This window comes from Macaca nemestrina, chromosome 14, assembly GCF_043159975.1.
Source record: "Macaca nemestrina isolate mMacNem1 chromosome 14, mMacNem.hap1, whole genome shotgun sequence".
NCBI lineage: Eukaryota > Metazoa > Chordata > Mammalia > Primates > Cercopithecidae > Macaca > Macaca nemestrina.
Window position 1 is genome coordinate 5,531,655 of NC_092138.1, and position 24,522 is coordinate 5,556,176.

The 24,522-nt window shown below is 52.0% G+C and overlaps 1 protein-coding gene across 2 annotated transcripts in view; it reads left to right on the plus strand.

Annotated features, from left to right (window-relative positions):
- Nucleotides 1–24,522, plus strand: part of LOC105498859 (BICD cargo adaptor 2) — a 48,606-nt gene that overhangs the window by 19,225 nt on the left and 4,859 nt on the right. For both annotated transcript variants that reach the window (XM_011771221.3, XM_011771220.3), the window contains exons 2-6: nt 11,566–11,778; nt 17,927–18,079; nt 19,971–20,426; nt 21,144–22,187; nt 22,775–22,926. In XM_011771221.3, coding sequence (XP_011769523.1) covers nt 11,566–11,778; nt 17,927–18,079; nt 19,971–20,426; nt 21,144–22,187; nt 22,775–22,926 — 2,018 coding nt within the window. The remainder of the gene's footprint in view (nt 1–11,565; nt 11,779–17,926; nt 18,080–19,970; nt 20,427–21,143; nt 22,188–22,774; nt 22,927–24,522) is intronic.

The following is a 24,522-nucleotide window of genomic DNA, read 5'->3' on the forward strand; positions in this document are numbered from 1 at the left end:
GGAAAATTTGGCAGTTCCTCAAAAAAAGTTAGAGATACCACATGACCTAGCGGTTCCACTCATAATAGCCTAAAAGTGGAAACAACCCAAGTGTCCATCAAATGATGAATGGATAAACAAATGTGATCTGTTCATACAATGGAATATTATTTGACCATGAAAGGGAAGGGAATTCTCATACATACTACAACATGGGCGAACCTTGAAAACATTGTGCTAAGTGAAGAGGCCAGTCACAAAAGACTGAAATGTCCAGAATAGACACGTTCATAGAGATGGAAGATAGATTGGTTTTCAGGATGGCAGTGGGGAGAGCTGAAGAGTAATGCTAATGGGGACAGGGTTTCTTTGGAGGGTGATAGAAATGTGGAATTAATGGTGATGTTCACTCAACTCTGTGAATGTACTAAAAACCACTGAAAACCACTTTAAAAGGGTGGATATTATGACGTGAATTATGTCTTTTTAACATTTTTTAATGGAGGTAAGCAGGAGAGTCTTTTTGCTTGCTAAATCTTTGAGGTAAATTTCACTATTATTCTGAAGTAATCCCCAGAAGATTTGAGGCAGCTTTCTTCCAGGTCTGTAGCTGTGGTATCCATATCACATGAATCTACATGACAACTCGAGGAATCTTACCTTCCAACTTACCCTCTGTCTTTCTCATTAGTATTTTTATAATTTTCTTTGGATAAATCTCATGTTTCTAGTTAAGTTAATATCTGGGGGTTAATTTTTTAGGTCAAGATTATAAATGTAATTGCTCTTCTTTTGCGTACATAACTCAACAGTTTAATTTGGGAGGGTTTTGTGGGTATCTTGGTGTATTTGAGATCTCTGACTTTTTTGAGGATGTTTCTTAGTGCATTTTCTAGACAAAATCATCACTTGCAAAAAAATAGGAATTTAGCAGTATGCTTTTTTTCCCTCTTCCGATGTTTTTTGAGTGTGGTGAAGAGTGTAGTCCTGCCTTCTCCTTTTAAGGGGAGGGTGGGTAAATCAAATGCATCTTCATTTACCAATGCTTCTCCATTATTTATTAATGCATTCCATTATTTGCTATGTTTGCTTTTGTTTTAAATCTATCCAGGTAGATTTACTCTATTGATGCTCTTTTTATGACATTTAGAAAGAAAAAAAAAATTACCACATCCATTTTTCAAGTGCTTCAGTTGAGAAGAGTTCAGGCTAAATTATGGTAAAGCATATTAGCATAGATGACATTTTTAATTCCTTTTAAAATATGAGTTTGTGGCAGAAATATTGGTAGCTTGCCTTCAGTATATGGTTTACTTACTTGTTGGCCTATCTTGTTTCATAGCAGATGCTGAATATAGATTTTTAAAATTGAATTGGTTTACCCTGGTTTTATGTTCTTGGGCAAGGTCTTCTGATCACAGTAACTCTTAAGGTAAATTGTTACTTCTGTTTGCTAAGATTTTGTCAGTTTTTTGCATCCGTGTTGGGCATGGAGTTGGTCCATGAGTCCCTGCCCATTGGAAGGGAAGATCTGTTGAAACTAGCAGGTAAGTTCATGACATACCTGTTGAACATTCCTGTTGAGTTTGTAATGTCTTTTCTTCTGCCTTAGAGAGGACATTACAAACTCAGCAAACTCAACGGGAATGTTCAACAGATACATCAAGAACTGATAAGGCATGTCTTTCTGTTTTCCTTTCTCATTATTTGTTTGAGTGAATATGGATGTGGACAGGGACACTTTAGGCCGAGGTCAGAGCTCAAGACCTGCTGTGCTACACAGCACCCAGACTCCCTCCTGGGCACGCACTCCCTGTGTCAGTTCTCCCATGAGGCAGGCCTGCTGGTGCCGATGCCCATCTTGCCAATGGCTGTGGGGTGGAACCAGCGATGTGGTAGCTCAGTCCTCACGTTGCCTGTGGGGACTGGACAGGTTGGTAAGTGTTCAGTTCCCTGATTTAGGGGTATGTACTTTGTACAGACTTACCAACCTGAATACAGTCACTAGCGGGTTAAAAAAATACATGAACATGGTTGCTTTGCTTTTTCTTTTGTTTCTGGGTTTTTGTTGTATCACTTCCCCTTTGTGAGACTTCTGCTTGTTACTTTATTCAGTTTCTGCAATCCCAGTCTAGAGAGACTGTTTCTTTTTATCATTATTTATTTTTAGTGCAATCCCCCGCAACCCCCCGCACAGTACTGCTTTGGCCGTGATTCTGAAGTTTTCATATGATTTGTTTCTATTTTTTGTTTATTTGGTTTCCTGTTGGTTTGTTCTGTATACCCTCTCTAATACAGATGTATTTAAGAGATCATTTTTCAATTTTCACGTTTGAGTGTATGCTAACTTTTTACAGCATATATTTTTTAGAACAGTTTCAGATTTACAGAAAACTTACATGAAATACCGTCTTTTATTTGTTCTCCTGTGGTGCACCTACACATAAATGGAATTTCTTCCTTTTTTAGATTGCTCTGATGTCATTCTGTATCCTCTTGTGGTATCATTTCCTTATGCCCTGAGTCCTGGTGTCTGTGCCAGTTCTGATTTGCTGGCTGTTGCAGAGCCTGGATCTCTCCCTCTGCGTGGTTGACATTTTGATGTATTTTATACTAGGCTGTTTGGGTCACACGATAGGTTTGATTAATCTATGAGAGAGTTTAATGTCATAATGCTATAAATTCTTTTTTTTTTTTTTTTTTTTTTGAGGCGGAATCTCACTCTGTCGCCCAGGCTGGAGTGCAGTGGCATGATCTCAGCTCACTTCAAGCTCCGCCTCCCGGGTTCAGGCCGTTCTCCTGCCTCAGCCTCCCAAGTAGCTGGGACTACAGGCACCCGCCACCACACCCAGCTAATTTTTTTGTATTTTTTTATTAGAGACGGAGTTTCACCGTGTTAGCCAGGATGGTCTCGATCTCCTGACCTCGTGATCAGGCCTCAGCTTCCCAAAGTGCTGGATTACAGGCGTGAGCCAGTGCGCCTGGCCTAAATTCTTTATCTCATAATAATATTGTTGAGCTTGTATTTATGTCAGCTTGATAGGCCTGAGCACCCTCATGACTGTAATAAGGCTTGATGCCACTTGGACTCCTGTGGAGTCCTGGCTCTGCGGGACAGGACTCTGAACAGCACATGCAGAGCTGCCCGGAGTGGAGCAAGGTGTATAGACACAAGCGTCTGAGGCCTCCAGGTCTTCTCATGTCCTGCAGACCACCCCAGCTCCTTTTAAGGCCTCGGAAACACCTGATTTCCCTTTGACCCCATCAGGTGTTGAAGCCCTGTGGCTTGTTGTGGCAGTTTTTGGGGGGCAAGTTCATCATTTGATAGTATTTACTGACTGCATGATTGTGAAGGAGGTGGGTGCTGGACTTGAACTGCTGTTTCCTGGCTTTGCAGATTTCTTTGCCTCTTCCCTCTCACAAGGAGTAAAACCGTGGTCGGGGGTCGGGTCTTCCTCCAAAGGCTATGCCTCCCTGCCCGCCAAGTGCGAACTTCTGATAGGAATACTGCTTCAAAACAGTAAAGAGTTGACCAGCACTTCAGGGGCTCCTCACTGTGGTTGGGGGGAATAGAGAGCCTGGGATACTGACAATCCGTAATCGAGTGAGTTTTATCATCCTGTGGTTCCCCAGGGTGGGAGGATTTGTAGTCTCAATTGACTATCGGGGCTACAGGCCCTCAGACTTGGGTCTTGGGAGGCCTGATAGTCTGTTGTCCCAGTACCTACCAGAGACCAGGCATGCAGTAAGCACTAATAAGTGCTGTTAGTAAACATTGAGGGGATGGTGAAGCCAGTCCCTGGGATTTTTCAACAAGCCTGGGTAGGAAGATGGGTGCTGAGCAGAGGGTATTCACAGCCTGTCGAGTGGATGAGGATCAGGCCTTTCCCCTGCTTGGACCAGCCCTGACAAGGAGCCCAACAGTGTCTCTGCCTTAGCAGGTGGTGGGAGGGCCCAGCGGAGGCAGCCAGGCTAGGACTAGTGGGATTCCTGGGATGCCCAGGCCCAGCCGTTCCCAGGAGGCTGGGCCCACCCTCATGCAGTCATCGTGGACCTTCAGGGACAAGTGTGGGACCAGCTGGCTGTCAGTGGGTGGTGCTGGATCAGCCTAGCAGATGAAGGAATTGAGGCTCCCAGTTTTGTTGTGGAAACTGCATCCTGGAACAAGTCCTGCCTCATTGGAATGCTGAGGCTGGCTCTCCTGGCTTGGCAAGTGTTGTTCCTGTTGTATCAGATGGCCAAACTGGTTTAGGATGAAAGAGAATTCCCTGGGACAGCCCTGCCTAGAGGCCTGGTTCCTTGCCCTGGTGGTGTAGGCCTTCTCCAGGGAGCCAGACCCCAGTGGAAGGTCGGCAAGTGGGGTTGGTTCAGTTTCCTGTGCAGACCTGTTTCCACGCCCTGTACAGGGTTGTCCGGAGACTGAAGGGTCAACCTCTACTAGCTAGGGCTGATGGCCAGCTCTTATTGTGGAGATATACACATTCTCTCTTGGGAGTGGGGAGGGAGTGGGGTGACTTTCCTTTGTAGCTGAGGGAACTGTAATTAGGTAGTTGCCACAGAGCCAGGCAGCCCCACTGGCTGACTACAGAGTAAGGACATCTTGCACGTGAAAAAGGACAGTGAGGCCACTTTGGAGCCAGTACCTGGCCTTGTGGGGACCATCAGGGACCAACCTTGTGGCAGGTGGGAGGGGGCAGGCACTGGCCTGGGGCTGCTCTTCAAGCCCTGCCACTTCTCATAAATGGGGTGATTGTGAATGACCCTGACCCGATGCCCATGCTGCCTTGGCATCAGGGTGGGCTTACACACGCCCAACTATGGGAACTTGACCCCGTAGCCCCTTTGACAGACAGGCACAGTGAGGGAGGAGCTCACCAAGTCATAGCTGACCAGTGGCAGAGCCAGGACGTGGGCCCAGGCAGCCTGGCTTCAGGTGTGCACATACCCATTGGCTCTCCTGCTGTGCCGCTGGGAAGTGGGCAGGCAAGGCAGTGCCTCTTGCACAGTGGGGTACCTCGGCAAAGCTGGAGGCCTACGTGGCTGAGGAGGGAGGGAAAGAGATTCTTGTCCAGAGGTTCAGAGGCCCTGGTATGAGGACCTAGTTCTCCTTCTGGCCTCACCTTGTCTTACCTCTTGCTTTGCTCTTCCTTCCACCTGGCGCACTTCCCCGTCCTCCCAGGCTCTGATCACCTGCCACTATTTCCTCCTCTGCACTAGGCACAGGCCAGGGTCTCAGCCATTCCAGCATAGACTTAGTTTTACTTTCACAGAAAGTAACGCTTGAAGAGTTGTTCTAAGGTGGTGGGAGTGCCCAGGTGATAACAGGGAGCTTTGCTGGTACTGGCGTCAGGAAAGAATGAAAACCACAGGGGTAACCGTAACCCGTTGTTGGTCGTAATCTTTTACTCTTCCTTCATCGTCCAGCTTCTGTTTCTGGATTTCAGCCTCTGCTGGGGGGTTGATGGGGGCCTAAGCATCTGCTATGGGCTCATTCTAAAGCCACCCAGCCTCCCATGCGCTGCCCCCACACTGGGGTTGTCAGGATCTCAGCATGTTAACACTGGTCCAGTGACAATAGCCTCAGCCACATCCTGAGTCAGAGATATGCTGACTCTGGAGGAGCTGGCTCCTTCTTGGGCATCCGAAAGGCAGTGGGAGCCCTAGAGAGGAGAACAAGGAGTAACTCCCTGAACCTGTATTTTAAAGCTCCTATCATCAGGGGATGGGTGGAGTAGGAGGCCACATAGACTCTGGTAAGTGAATTACGTTAACTGACTAAATCTCCTCCACAGCACTAAGCTCAGATTGGTGACATTATTAACGTAGGTTTCACATGAGGAAATTGAGGCACATTGTGATTGGCGCCCACCACAGTCACATAGCCCTGCCGCTGCAGCTTATTTCAGAGGTGCTAGCAGGGAATGTTGGCTGTGCTTCCCTGAGATGGGGGTGGTGGGCACAGATGGGCTCGTGCTCACAGGTGCCCCTGGTACCTGGCCTGCCTTCTCTATCTCCTAGGAGTAGGGGTAGGGTGGGGCACTGGGCTCATCTGTTGGACAGGATCCTTACTGCCCTGTTTTCCATCCTGAGGCGTATTCTGCCAGCCTTCTGTCTCCAGCCCTGCACCATCCCATACTGTGCACCCTTGGCAAGCATTGAACTCTGTTGTGCCTCAATTTTGTGGTCTCGATCTCCTGACCTCATGATCTGCCCGCCCCAGCCTCCCAAAGTGCTGGGATTACAGGCATGAGCCACTGTGCCTGGCCTATTCATTTTTTAATTAGGTTGTGTGTCTTTTTTTTTTTTTTTTTTTTTTTTTTTTGAGACAGAGTTTCGCTGTTATTGCCCAGGCTGGAGTGCAGTGGCATGATCTCGGCTCACTGCAACCTCCATAGTGGATGTCCTGCCTCAGCCTCCTGAGTAGCTGGGATTACAGGATTATCACACCCAGCGGATTTTTTTGTATTTTTAGTAGAGATGGGGTTTTATCATGTTGGCCAGACTGGTCTTGAACTCCTGACCTCAGGTGATCTACCTGTCTCAGCCTCACAAAGTGCAGGGATTATAGGCGTGAGCCACCGCGCCCAGCCAGTTGTTTATCTTTTTATTGAGTTGTAAGAGTTTTTTTATATGATCTGGATACCATATCCTTATCAGATAGGTAATCTGAAAACATTTCTTTTATGGTGTAGGTTGTCTTTTCACTTGATTATGTCCTTTGATGTATGAGGTTTTTAATTCTGATGAAGTTCAAGTGACTAATTTTTTGCTGTTGTTAGTTAACGTTTTTGGTGTCATATCTAAGAATTCATGGCCAAATCCCAGGTCATGAAGATTAATCCCTACATTATCTTCTGAAAGTTTTATAGTTTTAGTTCTTATATTTAGGTATTTGATTCATTTTGAGTTAATTTTTGTGTATAATGTGAGGTAGGAGTTCAGCTTCATTATTTTGCATATATATAGCTACTTGCCCCCAGCATCATTTGTTGAAAACCTTTTTTTTTTTTTTTCCCCTCTGGCGTGCAGCTTGGAGTACAGTGGGGTGATCTCAGCTCACTGCAACCTCTGCCTCCCGAGTTCAAACCATTCTCCTGCCTCAGCTTCCCAAGAAGCTGGGATTACAGGCACCCGCTACCACGCCCAGCTAATTTTTTTTATTTTTAGTAGAGACGGGGTCTCGCTGTGTTGGCCAGGCTGGTCTCAAACTCCTGACCTAGTGATCCGCCTGCCTCGGCCTCCCAAAGTGCTGGGATTACAAGCGTGAGCCACCACGCCTGGCCGAAAAACTATTCTTTAACATCAAATTATTTTTGTACCCTTGCCAAAAATCAATTGACCATATATATAAGGGTTTATTTCTGGACTCTATTCTATCCCGTTGGTCTCTATATCTTTACACCAGTACCACATTGTTTTGATCACTGTAGCTTTGTATTAAGTTTTGAAATTGTGAGTTTTCTCACTTTGTTACTCTCTTTGAATGTTGTTTTAGCTCCTCTAGGCCCTTTGCAATTCCATATGAATTTGAAAATCAGCTTTTCCGTTTCTGCTAAAAAGTCTTTTGGAATTTTGGTAGGGATTGTATTGAATTTCAAGTTAATTATCTTTTAAAGAGATTTAAATAATAAAAATAAGTATTTTATGTTTGCCTATTTTTTTTTTTTTTTTTTTTTTTTTTTTGAGACGGAGTCTCGCTCTGCCGCCCAGGCTGGGGTGCAGTGGCCGGATCTCAGCTCACTGCAGGCTCCGCCTCCCGGGTTCACGCAATTCTCCTGCTTCAGCCTCCCCAGTAGCTACAGGCGCCTGCTCACTACAGGCGCCCGCCACCTCGCCCGGCTAGTTTTTTGTATTTTTTAGTAGAGACGGGGTTTCACCATGTCAGCCAGGATGGTCTTGATCTCCTGACCTCGTGATCCGCCCGCCTCGGCCTCCCAAAGTGCTGGGATTACAGGCTTGAGCCACCGCGCCCAGCCATGTTTGCCTATTTAATTACCATTTCTTCCATGTAGATATAGATTCCATATGGTATTATTTTTCTTCTGCCTGAAGGATTTTATTTAACATATCTTTAAATACCAATGCAGATCTGCTGTTGATAAATTCTTTCAGCTTTTGTACGTCTGAAGTATTTCACCTCTATTTGTGAACAGTTTTCAGTGAGTATATCATTCTAGTTAAGTTTTTTTGTTTTGCCATTTAAAAGATGTTGTTCCACTGTCTCCTGGCTTGTTAGAGAAATCAGCTGTCATTTAACTTTGCTCCTCTTGAGTCATGTATCCTTTTTCTTCTGGCTGATTTTAATATTTTTATTGTAAAATTGGTTTTAAACAATTTTATGTTATGCCTTGGTGTAGTTTTCTTCATATTTCTTGTGCTTGGGTTGACAAGCTGCTGATGTCTGTGGGTTTATAATTTTCATGAAATTTGGAAAATTTTCAGCTCTGATTTCTTCAATTTTTTTTTTATTTTCCTGTTTTTCTCCTTTGGGGACTCCAATTAGTCCTTATGTAAGACTTCCTGAAATTGTGTCATACTTCACCAATGCTCTGTTCGAGTTTTGCTTTTGTCTTTTAGCCTTTTTTCTCTGTGTTTCATTTTGGATAGTTTGCTGTGGTTTTTCAAGTTGACTAATCTTTTCTTCTGCGTTGTTTTATCTGCTGTGAATCCCATCCGCTGTACTTTTCGTCTCTAGAAGTTCTATCTGGATCTTTTTCTGTCTTTCTCATTCGTACACCTTTGCCTACTCAGTGGTTAGTGATGGAATGCCAGGCAGTGGACCTCACCTGTTGGGAGATGGATGTTTTTGTATTCCTTCGTGTGTTCTTGAGCTTTGTTCTGGGATGTAGTTAAGTGACTTGGAATCAGATCGGTCCTTTCAGGTTTTGTCTTTAAGCTTTACTCTGTGGTATCAGAGCAGATTTAATCCAGACGAATTTTGTCAGGCCCTGGGAGTGCTCCCCTGCTGCCTGTGCATCAGGAGGGCTCTCCTGTGGCTGGTGGGAGCAGGTGCTGTTTTTGGCTGGTGTAAATGGTGGGGATTGCTTTCTCTGCCCCTCTCGGTGGTCCTTCAGTGACTTCCTCAGCTCTGTGCTGCCTGGTCCTCAGTGGAGATTCTGGCCCTCTGTGTGCAGGTCTGCCTAGCTTGGCTGCCCTGCTGCCATCTTCCAGTCCCTCCTTGACAGGGTCTGCCACGCCTTGACTCAGTCTCCCATTTTTCCATGGCTGGGAAGTTCTCTTGGTGGAGGGGGCTCCTGGAACTCCCCTGATCTGTCCCTCACTATCTAGTGCCCATGACGTGAAAACCACTGCTTATTATTTATTTATTTATATTCTGTCATTGTCTGTTTTTTTTTTTTTTTTAAGTTTTCACAGAGAAGGTAGTCCTAATTTCTGCAACAATCTTGTCTTGGCTGTAGGCGGAAGTCTCTATCTCAGTGTGTTTGAAAAGCTGCCTAGGAGTGTTCGTGGGCCCCGGGCTGGGAGCTTAAGCAAAGGAAAAGATCCAGGGCTCAGGCCAGGAGGCCCGGACTTGAATGTCGTGTCATGGCATTTAGCTGTCATGCCTGGAGAAAGCTTCTGAGGTGATGTGTGCATCCCCAGCTCCAGGCTTGTGGGCGTATTCTGAGCAGCCATGTGTGCTGGACCCTTCAGTTGGGTCCCGCCTGCTTGTCAGAAGGCCCAGATGGTCTGGTGCTGCCCATGCCGCCTGCAGCCTGTGGGCCCCTCACTCAGTGAGGGACTTGGGGCCTGGCTGCCACTTGGGTGGGGAGCCCACAGTTGGGGCCAGTTCCATGTCTGGTTTCCATTCTTGTGGCCTGGGGCTGGGCAGGGTGGATCAGGTGCTGTGTAGACATCATGATTCGGTCCTTCCTTGGGACTAGGATAAGAACAGAGCAGAAATCACGGCGCTGACCCGACTGCCTTGTGGAAGAACGGACATCTTCCACAGAGTGGTGTTGTGCTGATGGGTGGGGCAGGTGAGCAAGACCCAGCCTCCGCAGAAGTGTGGGTGCCATGGACGTCTGTACATCCACAGCAGGAGTGTCCATGACAGTCCCGAGTCCCCAGGTGGAGTCCCAGTGCCAGCACCAGTCTTCCTGCTGGGCTGTGTTGTCCTGTTAGCCTTGTTTAGGGGTGTCCCCCACAACACCACGAGACACACACACACAACACATACCTTATAGCACATGTCACCGCACCTGCCACAGCACATGTGTGCTCTTCCAGGCAGGATCCTGTGATCCTCACAGTGCTGTGAGATCAGTCTGTCTTCCCCTTGATTCCCCTATTGGTCCCATGAGACTCTGGACTCAGACTAGACCCTGGTTTCTTTTGCCAGTCTCCTGGTGGGAGGAAATGAGTTACTCTTTGCTTTGATTTCTTGAAATTAGAAACTGTCCTGCTTAGTAACATCCTTATTCATGGTTTTGTACATTTTCCCTGTTTTCTTGAACTGAATTCTTAGATTTAATATTGAATAGTAAATGAGTGAAAAATGCTCCTTTTTCTCTCTTAGGGAAACAAAGTCATCCACTTTCAGTTGCATCTCTCTTGATCTTGTTTTCTGCCATGAGCCAGGATTACCGTAAAAAGATAAGGTCTCCCTCAAGAACTCTGTGGTGGAGTGGCCAGTGAGACAGGGGCTGCTGGGGGTGACACACTGCGGGCCCTCTGCCCTCTACCCATGGAAGCCCTGTCCTGCCATGCCAGCTATGTGGGGGTAGTGGGCAGTGGGAGGGAAGGAGGGCGATGGCACCTGCTTGGAGGCTGGGCCACTCGCCTGGGGTATACACGATGGGAGGCCGGCTGGCCTGGGTTTTTGGGCATGGACATGACACAGCTGTCGTCTCTCGGGTGCGTGGGCAGGTGGTCACCCTGGGCTAGGCGAGCACGCCTTTCTGGTCGATCTCACTCATAAGGTCTCCTCCCTGAGCCCCAGGGCCCTACATTTCTTTGCCACATGCAGCCCCCGCCCCCCTTGTTCCTCACCCCTCTGGAACATGCTGGTATGTTGGCCTCTGAGCCAGGAACTAGGCAGAGTGGGTGGCACACTGTGCTGGCCTCTGTCTAATTCTTACCATCACTGCCGTCCTTGGGACTGGGGCTCTGACTGCTCAGCCCAGGTCTCTCCCAGGCGTGAAGGATGAGCCAGCATCAGGCAGCAGGATGGACAGACTCCCTCTGCCCTTCATATGTGGTGGCTGGCGTGCCATCTGGAGTGGGAGGAGGTAGGAGCTGTGTGGGAGCTCCCTCCGCGGGCCCCAGCTGCTGTCACACGTGCCCGCTGCGGCTCCCTGACTCCAGTACTTGTCTTGCCAGTGCAGACACTGTTCCTCAGAGACCAGGCTTTCTCTTATTTTGGTGAAGCAAATGAATCTTGGGTGCAGCTTGTTGCGTTTGCATGTGTGCAAACCATAGGCACGTCACAGATGCACCTCCCAGGGCGGGGGCCCTCCCTTCAGGCCCACAGTCCCCATCGTTGTTGCTGTTGTTCTGCAGCATGAATGTCGCCTGTGAGCTGAGTCTCTATCCTTCAGTGCCCCTGGGAGGCCCACCTGACAAGTGTTTTGTCTCCTGATGCAGGCCTTTGGACAAGCACACACGAATCACAAGAAGGTGGCTGCTGACGGAGAGAGCCGGGAGGAGAGCCTGATCCAGGAGTCGGCCTCCAAGGAGCAGTACTACGTGCGGAAGGTGCTAGAGCTGCAGACGGAGCTGAAGCAGTTGCGCAATGTCCTCACCAACACGCAGTCGGAGAATGAACGCCTGGCCTCCGTGGCCCAGGAGCTGAAGGAGGTGAGGGGGTGAGGAGGGGCCTACTCTGTGGCTGCAGTAGTGCCACCAGGGTCACATAGCAGGTGTGCCTGGTGGGTGGCTGGGCTGGGCTGGCTTCTGGGGATGCTGCAGCTGGCTGGGCTGTCTTGCTTTCCTTGTCTCATCCTCCACTGCCCATGTGGCAGAAGGGAGAGAGATGGACCCACGAGTTCCGCTGCATCTGGCTTGCTTCCATCTCACTAGTGAAGCAAGTCCCATGAGCAAGTCCAGAGCAGAGAGGTGGTCAGTCAGGGAGGGGTGCGGTTAGCCACTCGTGGAGGCTAAGGGCTGATGCCCATGGGGCACTCCTCGTCATTGGACTCCCCCCTGCCCTGGGAATGTTTTGTGTCATTCAGGGCCTGCATTATGCCCAACTGTAATAAGAACACAAACCCCAAATATTCCATGGAGACTCGAGGTAGGATGTGCGTGTCTGAGAATTAGGGGTGGAGACCACCGCCAGTGGCCCCAGCTGCCACACCCCTGCCTTGTGCACAGCAGAGTGCCTGCAGGGAGGGTCTGGGTGAGTGGTCCCTGGCACTAGAGCCTGTTGGAGTCCTGGGTACCCATGGACAGCCATGGGTACATGGCACAGGCTCTGCATCTAGAAATGAAACTGTGGTGTCCGTCCATGAGCTTGTGAACATGAAGTCAGAGGAACCAGCTTGGCTCTTGGGCCCTGACAGGCACAAAGGCCACAGGACCAGCTGCTCATGGCCCTGACACTTAGGCCCTGGAGTCGGGGAGGATTGGGGAGCCCAGGGGAACGATATGGCTAAAGCAGGATTTGGGAGGTTTGCTGTGGGGCGTGGAGCCTGTGCAGTGTGAGCCACCAGGAGGAGGAGAGTCTTCCACTGGGGCAGGTGGGAGGAGAGTCTCGCTGGCTTGAACAGGAGGCTCAGGGAAGGTTGAGTGAGCCCCTGAGTGTCTTTCCTCACTGACTGGCACGTATTTTAATTGAGCCCTGCTGGGGCCTCAGTGTCTGTGAACCTGAGGACACAGCATGAGGAAAGTCTCATTCTCCTAGAAGGCATGTGGCAGATATCAGGGGAGAGCCGTACCCCGTGCCTGTCCCTGGGGCAGGGGCATGTTCACTGTGGGGCTGAGCCAAGGGCAGGAGGAGTGTCGGGCGAGTCCCGCAGGCCTGGGTGGGGCCCTGAAGGAGGCAGGGTCCAGCTTGGGTTTGGTGGTTACACGGGGAGTGGGCTGTGGGGACAAAAGTGGGGCTGAGATGCCTGTCATGGGGGCAAGAGGGGCCAATGCCCTCTGAGGAAGGATGAGGCCCCATCACCAAGATGGAGGTGGGATGGTCCCTGGGTTCTGCAAGTGGAGCTGGAAGTTGGCAAGTGAGCTGTAGTCCTCCTGGCCGTGGCCTTTGAGGGTCAGCCCCAAGTTCTCATTGGGAATGGCTGGAGGAGTGGAGCACCAGTCGGTTGGGAATGGGCTGATACTGACTTTGCCTTTCACTGAGACTTGGGGCCTGGCCTAGGCCTTATCGTTAGTCCTGGCCTCAGTTTCCCTGTCTGTAAACCGACAGTCTCTGAAGCCCCTTGTAGAGGATGCCCCACAGCTCCTTCACCCCACATTGTCGGAGCACTTGTGGACCCTTGTTCCTGCCACAGGAGCCCCACCCTCTGCAGCAGATAATCTTACTGGAGGTCAGCAGGGCATAGGCCCTGAGGGTGTGCAGTGATTAGGGCTGCTGCGGTTGGCTTAGCATGCCAGTACTGAAGGATACTGCCCTCGGTGCCAGCAGCGGTAGGAATGAGAGGTCAGAGATCGCTGAGGCCCTAGGGGTCCAGGGAGGAGCTTGGCTTGGAGTCAGGGTGGCGAGTCTCAGATTCTGAAGCGGCAGTACATGATCTCATTTCCTCCCACAAGGAGCCCTCTGGTCAGTGGGAGGAGGGGCTGTGTGGCTGGAGAGATGTATCCTTGGCTGCCCCAGCTGCCATCTGTCTGGCCCCTCTATTCCTGAAAAGCGTGTGCAGGTGCTTTCTCCCTAGCCCAGCACATTCCACTCCTTGTCTCTTCCAAGAGACCTATCTCTGGTGGCAGAGGCCAGAGAGGGCTGGGTGGCCCTGCTGGCTTCAGGTGAGACTGGAAATGAGCACAGCAAGTTAAAGATGCTGCAGGTCTTGTGGGGAAGAGAGGATTTCTGTGGTTCTGTTTGTGCTTCAGGAGGAAATCCTGACACTCCCTGCACACCCCTCAGCCTTCCCTCTCTCTCCTGAGGGTCCCTGCCTGGGTGCCTGGGCATGCTGTGTCCCCCATGCCCGTGTCCCTGCCCTGGCTTGCTGCAGAGCTGTAGGAACCATCCCAGGTCCTCGCCTTGGGTACCTGGTTGGGGTGGAGCATCTCTAGGACTGACCTTGTCTCACCACCACCAGTCCCAGCCGTGCACAACTCTTGTCTTCTGATGCCTGCTGTTCTGAGCCACTGTGCCAAGCTCCTCCATGCTCCCCTACCCCCCAACATGGCTTTGCCCAATCACTGCCCAAGGCTCACATCTCATGGGTCAGAAAGGGTACATTTGACGATAAAACAACCTTCATTGTATCCTTTGACCCACCACCCTGCTACCCTCAACAGCCCTTCCCCTTTTTCCTCCCTTGTGTCAACTGGTTGTCTGTCCACCTCCACACCCCAACACACCATGAGGACCTGTGAAGCTTTACAGTAACAAACATACTTGGCATGTGTTGGACAGTTCTGATTGCCTCAGACCTGGTCCTTCTGGTGACCCTACTGGTATCTTGTCAGATGTGAAGAAACAGAGGTTTGCAAGGTTCCACCATGTGCCTAAGGTGTCCTGGCTGGTAGAGGAGAGGTGCTTTTCAGATCTTGACTCTAATCGCTGTGTATGTGTGGGCCCCACATGTGGGCAGGTCCTCCAGCTTCTCTGCTGCTCGTGAGAGCATCTTTCCTGCCCCGGCCCCTGGCAGGTGGGGGAGCTTCTGAGGACTGACCTGGATGGGGCCTTAGTGGGGATGTGGCTCCATTTCCCAGATGGGGAATCAGAGGCCCAGAGAGCCACAGGAGGCCTGGGGTCAGAGCCAGGTCTCACACACACACCAAGATCTTTCTTCATATTTGCCCCAAGAAGGAGTAGGGTGAAGGGGCTGGCCTAGGCCGTCAAGGCAGAGATGAGAGTGTCCTGGGGTTGAGGTCTGGTGGGGACAGGAGAGACGGCAGCCGACCCCCTGCGGAGTGGCTCCTTGAAGCAGGCAGTTGTCACACCCTGCTTGCTGATGAGCCGTCTGAGGTGTGGGGATCCCATAGAAGGGGAGCTGAGATGGGACCCTGGTGGTCAGCTACAGGCCTGTGCTCCCACCTCCTTCATCTGGGCTGCTCGGCCACACACAGCAGAGTTTGTCCCCTGTACTCCTTTGGGCTGACATCAGACAGGCTCACTGGGAGAAGGTGCTTACTTGAGGGAAAACTAAACCCCATGGCGACCAGTCAGCCTGTTTGAGCCCTTGGCAATTGGGCGTGTGCTGGATGGAGGTGCTACGTGGCAGGCCAGATGAGCCTGGCTGCCTACGCCCAGTGGTGTGGGCATGAAAGCACAGTGTTTGTGTCCTACAGCATCAGCAGAGATGGTGCCATTGTCACCCACGGCATGGTATGGCCAGGCCAGCATTTGACATGGGTGTGCCTCTGTGTTCTGGGTTTGGCAATGGTGCAAGGCAGAACTCCTAGTACACCTTGCCTGGGCCAGGTGGTGAAGGACCCTGAGGACTCACATGGGCACTGCCAAGGGAACAGAAATCTCGTGTGTGCCTCTGGGGGACCCTAATGCTATGAGGCATCCAGCCAGGCCCTCTGCTTCAGTCTTTAGTTGGGCATGGCACTGTCTCTCTGCCCAGGCACATGGAAGCTTCTTGGCCCTCTCTTGCCACTGCCTGGAGCACCTTCTAGGTTTGTTGATCTTGACTGGCAGGCCTGGGAGAGTTGGTGGGACTTAGACCTTCCCCTCAGCTTCCACTCCACCTGAGGAGCCAGCTGGGTGACTGCGTTGAATCAGGTGGCACATGTTTGCACACCTGTTGCAGACTGCTTGCTTGCTGGTTAGCAAGGAAAAAGCAGGAATTGGAGAAACTTTTCTGGCATAGAGGTGCCCAAGTCCCCAGCTGGGGTGTGGAGAGCCTGGGTGTGACTTGGCTTGTGTAGCTCCCCTAGGCACACTCGTGGGGAGCGCTGCACTCGCTGCAGTCTCACTAACAGGAGAGAGGCTGGAGAGCCTGCCCACTCCCCATCCACTCCTCGTGTAGCCACTGTGGGGCCTGGCCCTGGTGGTGGCTGTGCTGGTGCAGCTTTCTCTCCCTTCATCCCAGCATGCAGCTTGCTCACTTTCTCCTCTGGTACGAGGCTTTGCCAGGCCTTCTCTTCCTCCCTGTATGGTATCTCTGTTTCTTTTGGTGTCAGCTTTCTGTCACTTACTTGGATCACTTACAATGAGAGGACTATGTCTGTGTCCATTTGCTGTAGATTTTAAGTGTAATCTTTGTGAATAATCAGCATTTGTCAGTAGAACTTGCTGTATATCGCTGACTCTCTTCCCCTCTCTGTTGCATTCCTTTTTTCCTTTGTTTTGGGGAGGGATGTCCTATTTCATTTTGCTAACCCAGTATGACTGTTTTGTGTGTACTTGCGTGGGATCTTGGAATCTTGTCTATAAAGCATGTTCCATTCAGATGAGCACACACGTGTGACCAGGAGAAACCATAGCATGAGCCAAGAGAACAGTGCAAGAGGTGGACGAAGCTGTGGGGCCCGCAAGATGGACAGGGCTTCTGGCTGAGAGTCCAGGAGGGCTTTGGAGCAGGGGTGGTGGTGGTCTGGGGAGCCAGGCCTTTGCAGATACACAGGGAGGCAGCTGGGTCAGCAGAGTACAGGGAGGAGATAGAGAGTTTGTCAAGGGGATGATTTTGTCCCTGGGGGACATTGGCAATGTCTGGAGAGGAGATGGCTGTGTCTGGTGGGCAGAGGTCAGGGATATGCTAAACATGTAATATACAGGCCAGCTCCCATCACAAAGAAGAAACATCCCTGAATGTTGCTAGGGCAGCGGCTGAGGGGCCCAGGTCCCTGGCTTATGGCAGCAAGTTGGAATTCTGCCTTGATTGCATCCTGTTCGCCCCAACCCTGCACAATCCTCTCCCATGACATCTCTTGGCTCCTTATGGGCAACTTACAACCCAAACTAAATTTTAACAGCTTTATTGAGATAATTTATGTCTCATATAGTTCACCCACATAAGGTGTACAATTCAGTATATTTTATTAGAGTCACATATATGTGCACCATTCCACAATCTTAGAACAGTTCATTGCTCCAAAAAGAAAACCTGTTTCAGTCACTCCCCATCCCCCTCCCCAGCTCCTGGCAGCCACTAACCTACTTTCTGTCTCTATGAATTTGCCTATTCTGGACATTTCATGGAAATAGAATCATACAATGCATGGCCTCTCGTGACAGGCGTTCTTTCACTCAGCAGACTGTGTTCACGGGTCATTCATGTTGTAGCATGTGTCAATACGTCATTCCTTATTGTGGCTGAACAACATTCCATTGTGGAGAGACCACATTTTGTTTATTCATTCGTCAGTCGATGAACACTTGGGCTGCTTCCACCTTTTGGCAAAATGAACGCTGCTGCTGTGAACATTTGTGGACCAGTTTCTCTGTGGGCATGTGTGCATTTCTCTGGGGTCGACACTCTGTGTTTAACAGTTTCAGCACCTGCAGGCTGTTTGCCACAGCACTATACCATTTATATGCCCACCTGCACACTACTGTGTACATGCCCAATAATAGAAGGCAGGAACTACTTTTAACGCCATTTTAATGTAAAGATGAAGAAGCCAAGGGTTGGAGCAGGTAGTCACTTGTCAGGGGTTCCCAGCTGAGAAGGGCTGAGGGGATTTACTCTGGAAACTTTGTAGTCTGCCGTGCACTCTGGCACACTGCTCTGGGCTCCTTCTCCTTTCCAGGCAGTCATACTAGCACCTGCAAGCCTGGGCTCTTGAGTTCTGGCTGTGTGGCTAGCCATGGCGTGCCTGCCTGTTCTGAGCCCCTCTCGTGCCCTGTGGAGGCTGCTCACACCTGCCTTTCCCTCTCCCTCAACAGATAAACCAGAATGTGGAGATCCAGCGTGGCCGCCTGCGGGATGACATCAAGGAGTACAAATTCCGGGAAGCTCGCCTGCTGCAGGACTACTCAGAGCTGGAGGAGGAGAACATCAGCCTGCAGAAGCAAGTGTCTGTGCTCAGACAGAACCAGGCGAGTCTTGGGCCTGTGGGGTGGAGGTGGCACGCGGGTTAACTGGGCCTCGAGGCCTCTCCCTGTTGAGAAGGGTTCCTGTCTCATTCCGCACACCTGAGGCCCAGGGCCAGCTTTCCCACTGGGGAGGCAGAGGGTACACTTGGTGGGACCCAGACCCTCCAAAAGATGAAACTCTGGCTGCAGTGTTTGCTAACATTGGCCAGGCTGAGGTGTCCCAGCCAACAAAAATGAAAACAAAAATCTGAGAGGTGATGAAGAGGTTACACCGGAAAACCCCAGACTGGACTTTGAGACTCTTTCCCCCATCGCGTGCTGACCATGAGGCCTGCAGTATTCCCGTGTCTCTGCCTGTGACAGGGACGAGGAAGGTCCTCTCTCTGATGGGGATGAACAGACACCCCTCTGTCTCTTATGAGGTCTCAGAGGGACCCCTCTCTGACAGGGATGAGCAGGGTCTCTGCCTGTGACAGAGATGAATGAGGAGGGTCCCTTCTTTCTGTGATGTGACTAAATTATCACGTGCTCTGCTGTTCTGCTGCCACTCAAGGCCTGAACTTGCTCTTCTGTCTCCAAGAGCCACAATCCTGCATGGTGGGGAATGGGAGTCTTTTCTCTCAGGAAACCCCAAAACTTCCCCCAGAATGCCATGGATGTCTTCCTTGCTTTCCTCAAATCCTCTACCACCGAAATCCTCTGAGTCTCACCATCAGGGAATGTGGTATTTGTGCCCAGAGGAGGAAGCTCATGTGTTTGTGCAGAGCTCCTAGCCTGGTCCCTCTGTGACAGCTCGTGCACATGAACAGTCTTAGCCACTGTCTACATTGTAAGTACCATTTGGTCGTTGGTGCTGCTGTTGGCAGAGCCCAGCGCACAGTGGCCTTAGGAGAAGCGACACTGAGGCTTGAGGCGACCCTGTCCTCGGGTTGGCGCTCAGTGGAGTCTGAGTCTCTTCCTGTCTGGGATTCCTCACCTCCCCATTTGTGTGCTGAGACCGAGGGCTCCACCCACCACCTGTGAGCACACCTTGGATGTGGTAGTAGGTGTCCCTTCCGACCCAAGACCGCAGAGACGTGCTCAGCACTTCCTGTTACTGGTTTGTTTCTGATTTTTTTGCCCAAATATTACAGAAAAATAAGAAATCGTTTTAGAAATTGCCCACAAATTCTGAACCTCCACATCAGGCATCATTTTCTATCTACTTTTGCCTTGTCCACCTGCAAATACGATTTTCATGGAGACAAGACTTTGATGTTGCTTTTCCCACCTACCTTCGAGCTCCTCCAGGTCTGGGTGTCATGTGCGTGTGGAGGTTTAGTAGCTGAGATGTTCTGCCTTGGGAGTTTCTGTTCCTTCATTTTGAAATATGATTAGAAGTCATGATCACAGCGCACATTGAAATGCATTTTTATGTATCTTAAGATATTTAGTTAACTGTTAATGTTAATTAAATAACTTTATAAAATTTTAAATCAGCATGCACTTGGTAATATTTGTGAATGACTTAATACAAGGTTGGCAGCCTTCTATGGGTGGATGTGTGTTGTTCTTGGTGCATCTCCACATGTACAGTCCTGGCTTGGGGCCACCTCAGACATTTGTGTTGCCTTCCCAATGTCTGCTGATCCCAAGGTGGGTGGGTTGGGCTGAGGCTTTCGTTGCATTCACATCTCATGCCCTGGAACCTTGTTAGCATCCACATCTCTGAGCAGGGGAAGTAGTCTTGGCCTGGACGGGCTCCCTCCCTTCCCAGGATGGCACTTCACCTGGCGTTTCACCTTGTGCTTCATGGGTGGCTGGAGTTGGTGTGCTGATGTGTTTTCTTCATTTATGGGGCCTAAAAGGAGCTTCCATGTTGCCTTGACGCAAGAGCGTTGACTTCTTTTCCCAGGTGGAGTTTGAGGGCCTCAAGCATGAGATCAAGCGTCTGGAGGAGGAGACCGAGTACCTCAACAGCCAGCTGGAGGATGCCATCCGCCTCAAGGAGATCTCAGAGCGGCAGCTGGAGGAGGCACTGGAGACGCTGAAGACGGAGCGCGAGCAGAAGAACAGCCTGCGCAAGGAGCTGTCACACTACATGAGCATCAATGATTCCTTCTACACCAGCCACCTGCACGTCTCACTGGATGGCCTCAAGTTCAGTGACGATGCTGCTGAGCCCAACAACGATGCCGAGGCCCTGGTCAATGGCTTTGAGCACGGCGGCCTGGCCAAGCTGCCACTGGACAACAAGACCTCCACGCCCAAGAAGGAGGGCCTTGCACCGCCCTCCCCTAGTCTCGTCTCCGACCTACTCAGTGAGCTCAACCTCTCCGAGATCCAGAAGCTGAAGCAGCAGCTTATGCAGGTGAGCAGGCAGCGGGGCCTTCGGCACACTGTGCCCACTCCAGCTCTGCAGGGCTCACTGAGCAGTGCCTGCCTGACTCTGCTGATGTTAACGTTCCCTTTTCCTTACATTGATTTTATCTCCTGCTTCCTTACCATAAATGGAACTCTAGGAGCACACATAGAAGAGTCCCAGAGAAGTGGTTTCCTGGCACTACAGCACCCACATTGCTCCCCTGTTACCTACATGGTGTCAGGGTGAAGTGATGAGACACTGGCCCCACATGTGGTCCCTGCACGCAGGCCGGGTGTCAGAGGGGCCCACCAGGGTCATACATGGGCTCATCTCCTGGGACGTGGACCCTGTTGATCCAAGGCAACAGAGTCCCGTCCTCTGAAGCAGAGGGCTAGGGCACTAATATTCCCAACTACACACCCAGCCAGCCTAGAGCTCCACTTTCTGAGCCCAGATCCCTTGTAGCATGAGTGGGGAAAGAGCCTGCGTTGAGGGTGACCACCATTACTGGTGACGGGCAGTGTTCTGAGGGCCCAGCATGAGTTCCATCCTTTCCACACCCTGTGTGTCTCTGTCCACCTCACTGACAGCATGACCAAGGAACCTGGGGCTCACAGCCTGCCCTGACGTGGGGTGGGATGTCACTGGGCCATCCTGGGGGTCCTCCAAGCTCTTGGAGTCCATAGCAACTGACGTGGTGTCCTGCTGCCTGTGCCTTTGCAGATGGAGCGGGAAAAGGCGGGCCTGCTGGTGACGCTGCAGGACACACAGAAGCAGCTGGAGCACACGCGGGGATCCCTGTCAGAACAGCAGGAGAAGGTGACCCGCCTCACAGAGAATCTGAGTGCCCTGCGGCGCCTGCAGGCCGGCAAGGAGCGGCAGACGGCCCTGGACAATGAGAAGGACCGTGACAGCCATGAGGACGGCGACTACTACGAGGTGGACATCAACGGGCCCGAGATCTTGGCCTGCAAGTACCACGTGGCCGTGGCTGAGGCTGGTGAGCTCCGTGAGCAGCTCAAGGTGCTGCGTAGCACGCACGAGGCTCGTGAGGCCCAGCATGCCGAGGAGAAGGGCCGCTACGAGGCTGAGGGCCAGGCACTCATGGAAAAGGTCTCCCTGCTGGAGAAGGCCAGCCGCCAGGACCGCGAGCTACTGGCCCGGCTGGAGAAGGAGCTGAAGAAGGTGAGCGACGTCGCTGGTGAGACGCAGGGCAGCCTGAGTGTGGCCCAGGATGAGCTGGTGACCTTCAGTGAGGAGCTGGCCAATCTCTACCACCATGTGTGCATGTGCAACAATGAGACGCCCAACCGTGTCATGCTGGACTACTACCGCGAGGGCCAGGGCGGGGCCGGCCGCACCAGCCCCGGGGGCCGCACCAGCCCTGAGGGGCGCGGCCGCCGCTCACCCATCCTCCTACCCAAGGGGCTGCTGGCTCCTGAGGCCGGCCGAGCCGATGGCGGGAGCGGGGACAGTAGCCCCTCACCTGGCTCCTCACTGCCGTCACCCCTGAGTGACCCACGCCGGGAGCCCATGAACATCTACAACCTGATTGCTATCATCCGCGACCAGATCAAGCACCTGCAGGCAGCCGTGGACCGCACCACGGAGCTGTCACGCCAGCGCATTGCTTCTCAGGAGCTGGGCCCTGCTGTGGACAAGGACAAGGAGGCGCTCATGGAGGAGATCCTCAAGCTGAAGTCACTGCTCAGCACCAAGCGGGAGCAGATCACCACGCTGCGCACTGTGCTCAAGGCCAACAAGCAGGTGAGACGCCAGGCGGCAGGGCCACTTGTCACCCACTGCTGGCCTCAGGGTGTTTCCCCTTGGCCTCCTTCCTACCCCTGCCACGGGGCCCCCCAGGCCTGCGTCACCACCAGGCAAAGCCAGCCCACAGTAGCTTGGCCGCCTGCCCTCCCCTGCTCAGGGCCCCCAGCTGGGAGGGTGGAGCAGGCAGGTGGGCGTGAGGGCCCCTCAGCAGAGCCGCTCAGCCAGTGAGAAATGCCGCTGCCATTCACTCACTGTGACTGCCTCATAGTGCTTCCTGATGCTGGCGGGAAAACGTGTGAGAGCCGTAGTCTGAGCTGTGGAGAGTGATTGTGGGGCTTTGTGGGGGTCCCGTAGGCAGGTTTGGGGGCAGTCCCTCCTCTGCCAGTCAGAATCAGCAGGTGGGACTCCCCATGGCGTAGCTGCTGGAGTCCATCCCCAGGGTTTGTCAGAGGGAGGGGCCTCCCAGGAGCTCTCTTCCCAGGCACCGCCACCACTTCAGACCAGGGCTCCCCGTCCTACTCCCAGAGCACCTCTAGGATGACTTCACGCCTCTCACTTTTCTACCCTACACATCTGTACCCCAGACAGCCGAGGTGGCCCTTGCCAACCTGAAGAGCAAGTATGAGAATGAGAAGGCCATGGTTACCGAGACCATGATGAAGCTGCGCAATGAGCTCAAGGCCCTCAAGGAGGACGCAGCCACCTTCTCCTCGCTGCGTGCCATGTTTGCCACCAGGTAACTGTGCTGCTGTCGGGCCCTCCCCTTCCCTGAGGCCAGCTGTCCTCAGCACTTGCTCTGAAACCCTTAGCCTCTCACTGCCTTATACTGAGGCCTGCAGCCCTGCCTAGTCAGTGGCTGTGCCCAGCTCCATTGGGGCCAACATGGTACAAGGTTGGGGAAGCATGGCCCCTGGCACATCTCTGGCATACTGGTGCTCAAGTTGGTGACAAGAAAGGGTGAGGCGATATGGGGGCCACATGGGGTTGGTTTCCTCCGAGGTCACCTCAGTTTCCTTCGAGGTCACGCAAGCAGGTGCTGGAGCGTAGCGCGTGCCTGGCAGGTGACCACATGTGGCCGGGGATAGCAGAGCGTGTGTGATCCTTTTTCTGTTCCTTTCACACCTAGCCCAGCCCCCAGGAGCCTGGTTCTGTGGCGCTGATTCGATTTTGCTGTGATTGAAAGCACAGCAGGCCCAGGCTTGCCTCTGCTTTGCATATATGGAGACTGAGGGCAGAGGGGCTGAGGAGAGCAGATCCTGGAGTGGATGGGCCAGAGTTGCGGAGCTTCAGGGGGTGCTTGGGCTCCCACCCCTTGGATCCAACATTTCCAGGGACTTACTTGGGGCCAACAGGTGACAGAGGAGTCCTGGCCTTTTCTCTCATGAGGTATTCGCCCCCAAGAACTTGGCCATATGGCACAAGTATGCATTTATGTTTGTAGAATCAGAAGGAGGATTACCCTCCTGGCTGGAGCAGGTCACTGCTGGGGTCCACAGTTCGGGTCCCACCTCTGTGCATAGCCCTGTACCTCTGCGTCATTGTGACCACTGGGTACTCACCTCCCATCCTCCACTTTGCCAATCTGGGGAAGGTGAGGAGAGGGCCTTGGGGCTTGGAGGAGACCAGCTTTCCTTCCTCCTCTGTGGTGGGTCTCTTAGTAGTGGGCTCTGGGTGGGCTGCCCCTGGTGGGTGCACACCCCTCCCTGGCTGGGAGTCAGACCCCAAGGCTGGGAATCGAGGCTCCCTAGGTGTTCATGGGCCTCTGTGGGGCAGGTCCTGGTTCCAGCATCTTCCCAGGTGCTCCCTGACAGGTGCCCCCATCTGTCTTTCATCTTCCAGAGATGGGTAGTGCCACCTGCTGGGTCATATTGGGGTAGCACCATGGGGCCAGCCCTGCATGGGGGACAGCCAGGCCCACCATGGGCGCAGCAGATAACCTAGATGTTTCCTTTTTGTGGGTGAGCAAGCTGAGGATCTGAGCTGGACAGGGTGGGAACTGCACATAGGGCCTGCTTCTCTCAAGCCTGGTGCCAGGCACTCCCAGTTTCTCGGTATCCCTGCAGGCCCTGCCAGGGCGGGGTATGGACTAGGAAGAGGCCCAGGGTTTCTCTGGAAGCGTCTTGTCTTTCTGGGGCTTGGGAAAAAATTCCACAGTTTCTCAGCATCTGGCATGTAAACCCTACCTTTTAAAATTTGTTTTATTTTAAAAGTTAACTTTTCAGATGGAGCCAAGATTTTGAACCTGCAAGGATCACAGCTCAGTGTGTGTCCTCAAAAGGGTGGGCAGCAGAGTCCTTGGAGAGGGTGCTCTCCAAGGGCCAGTTCCTGGCAG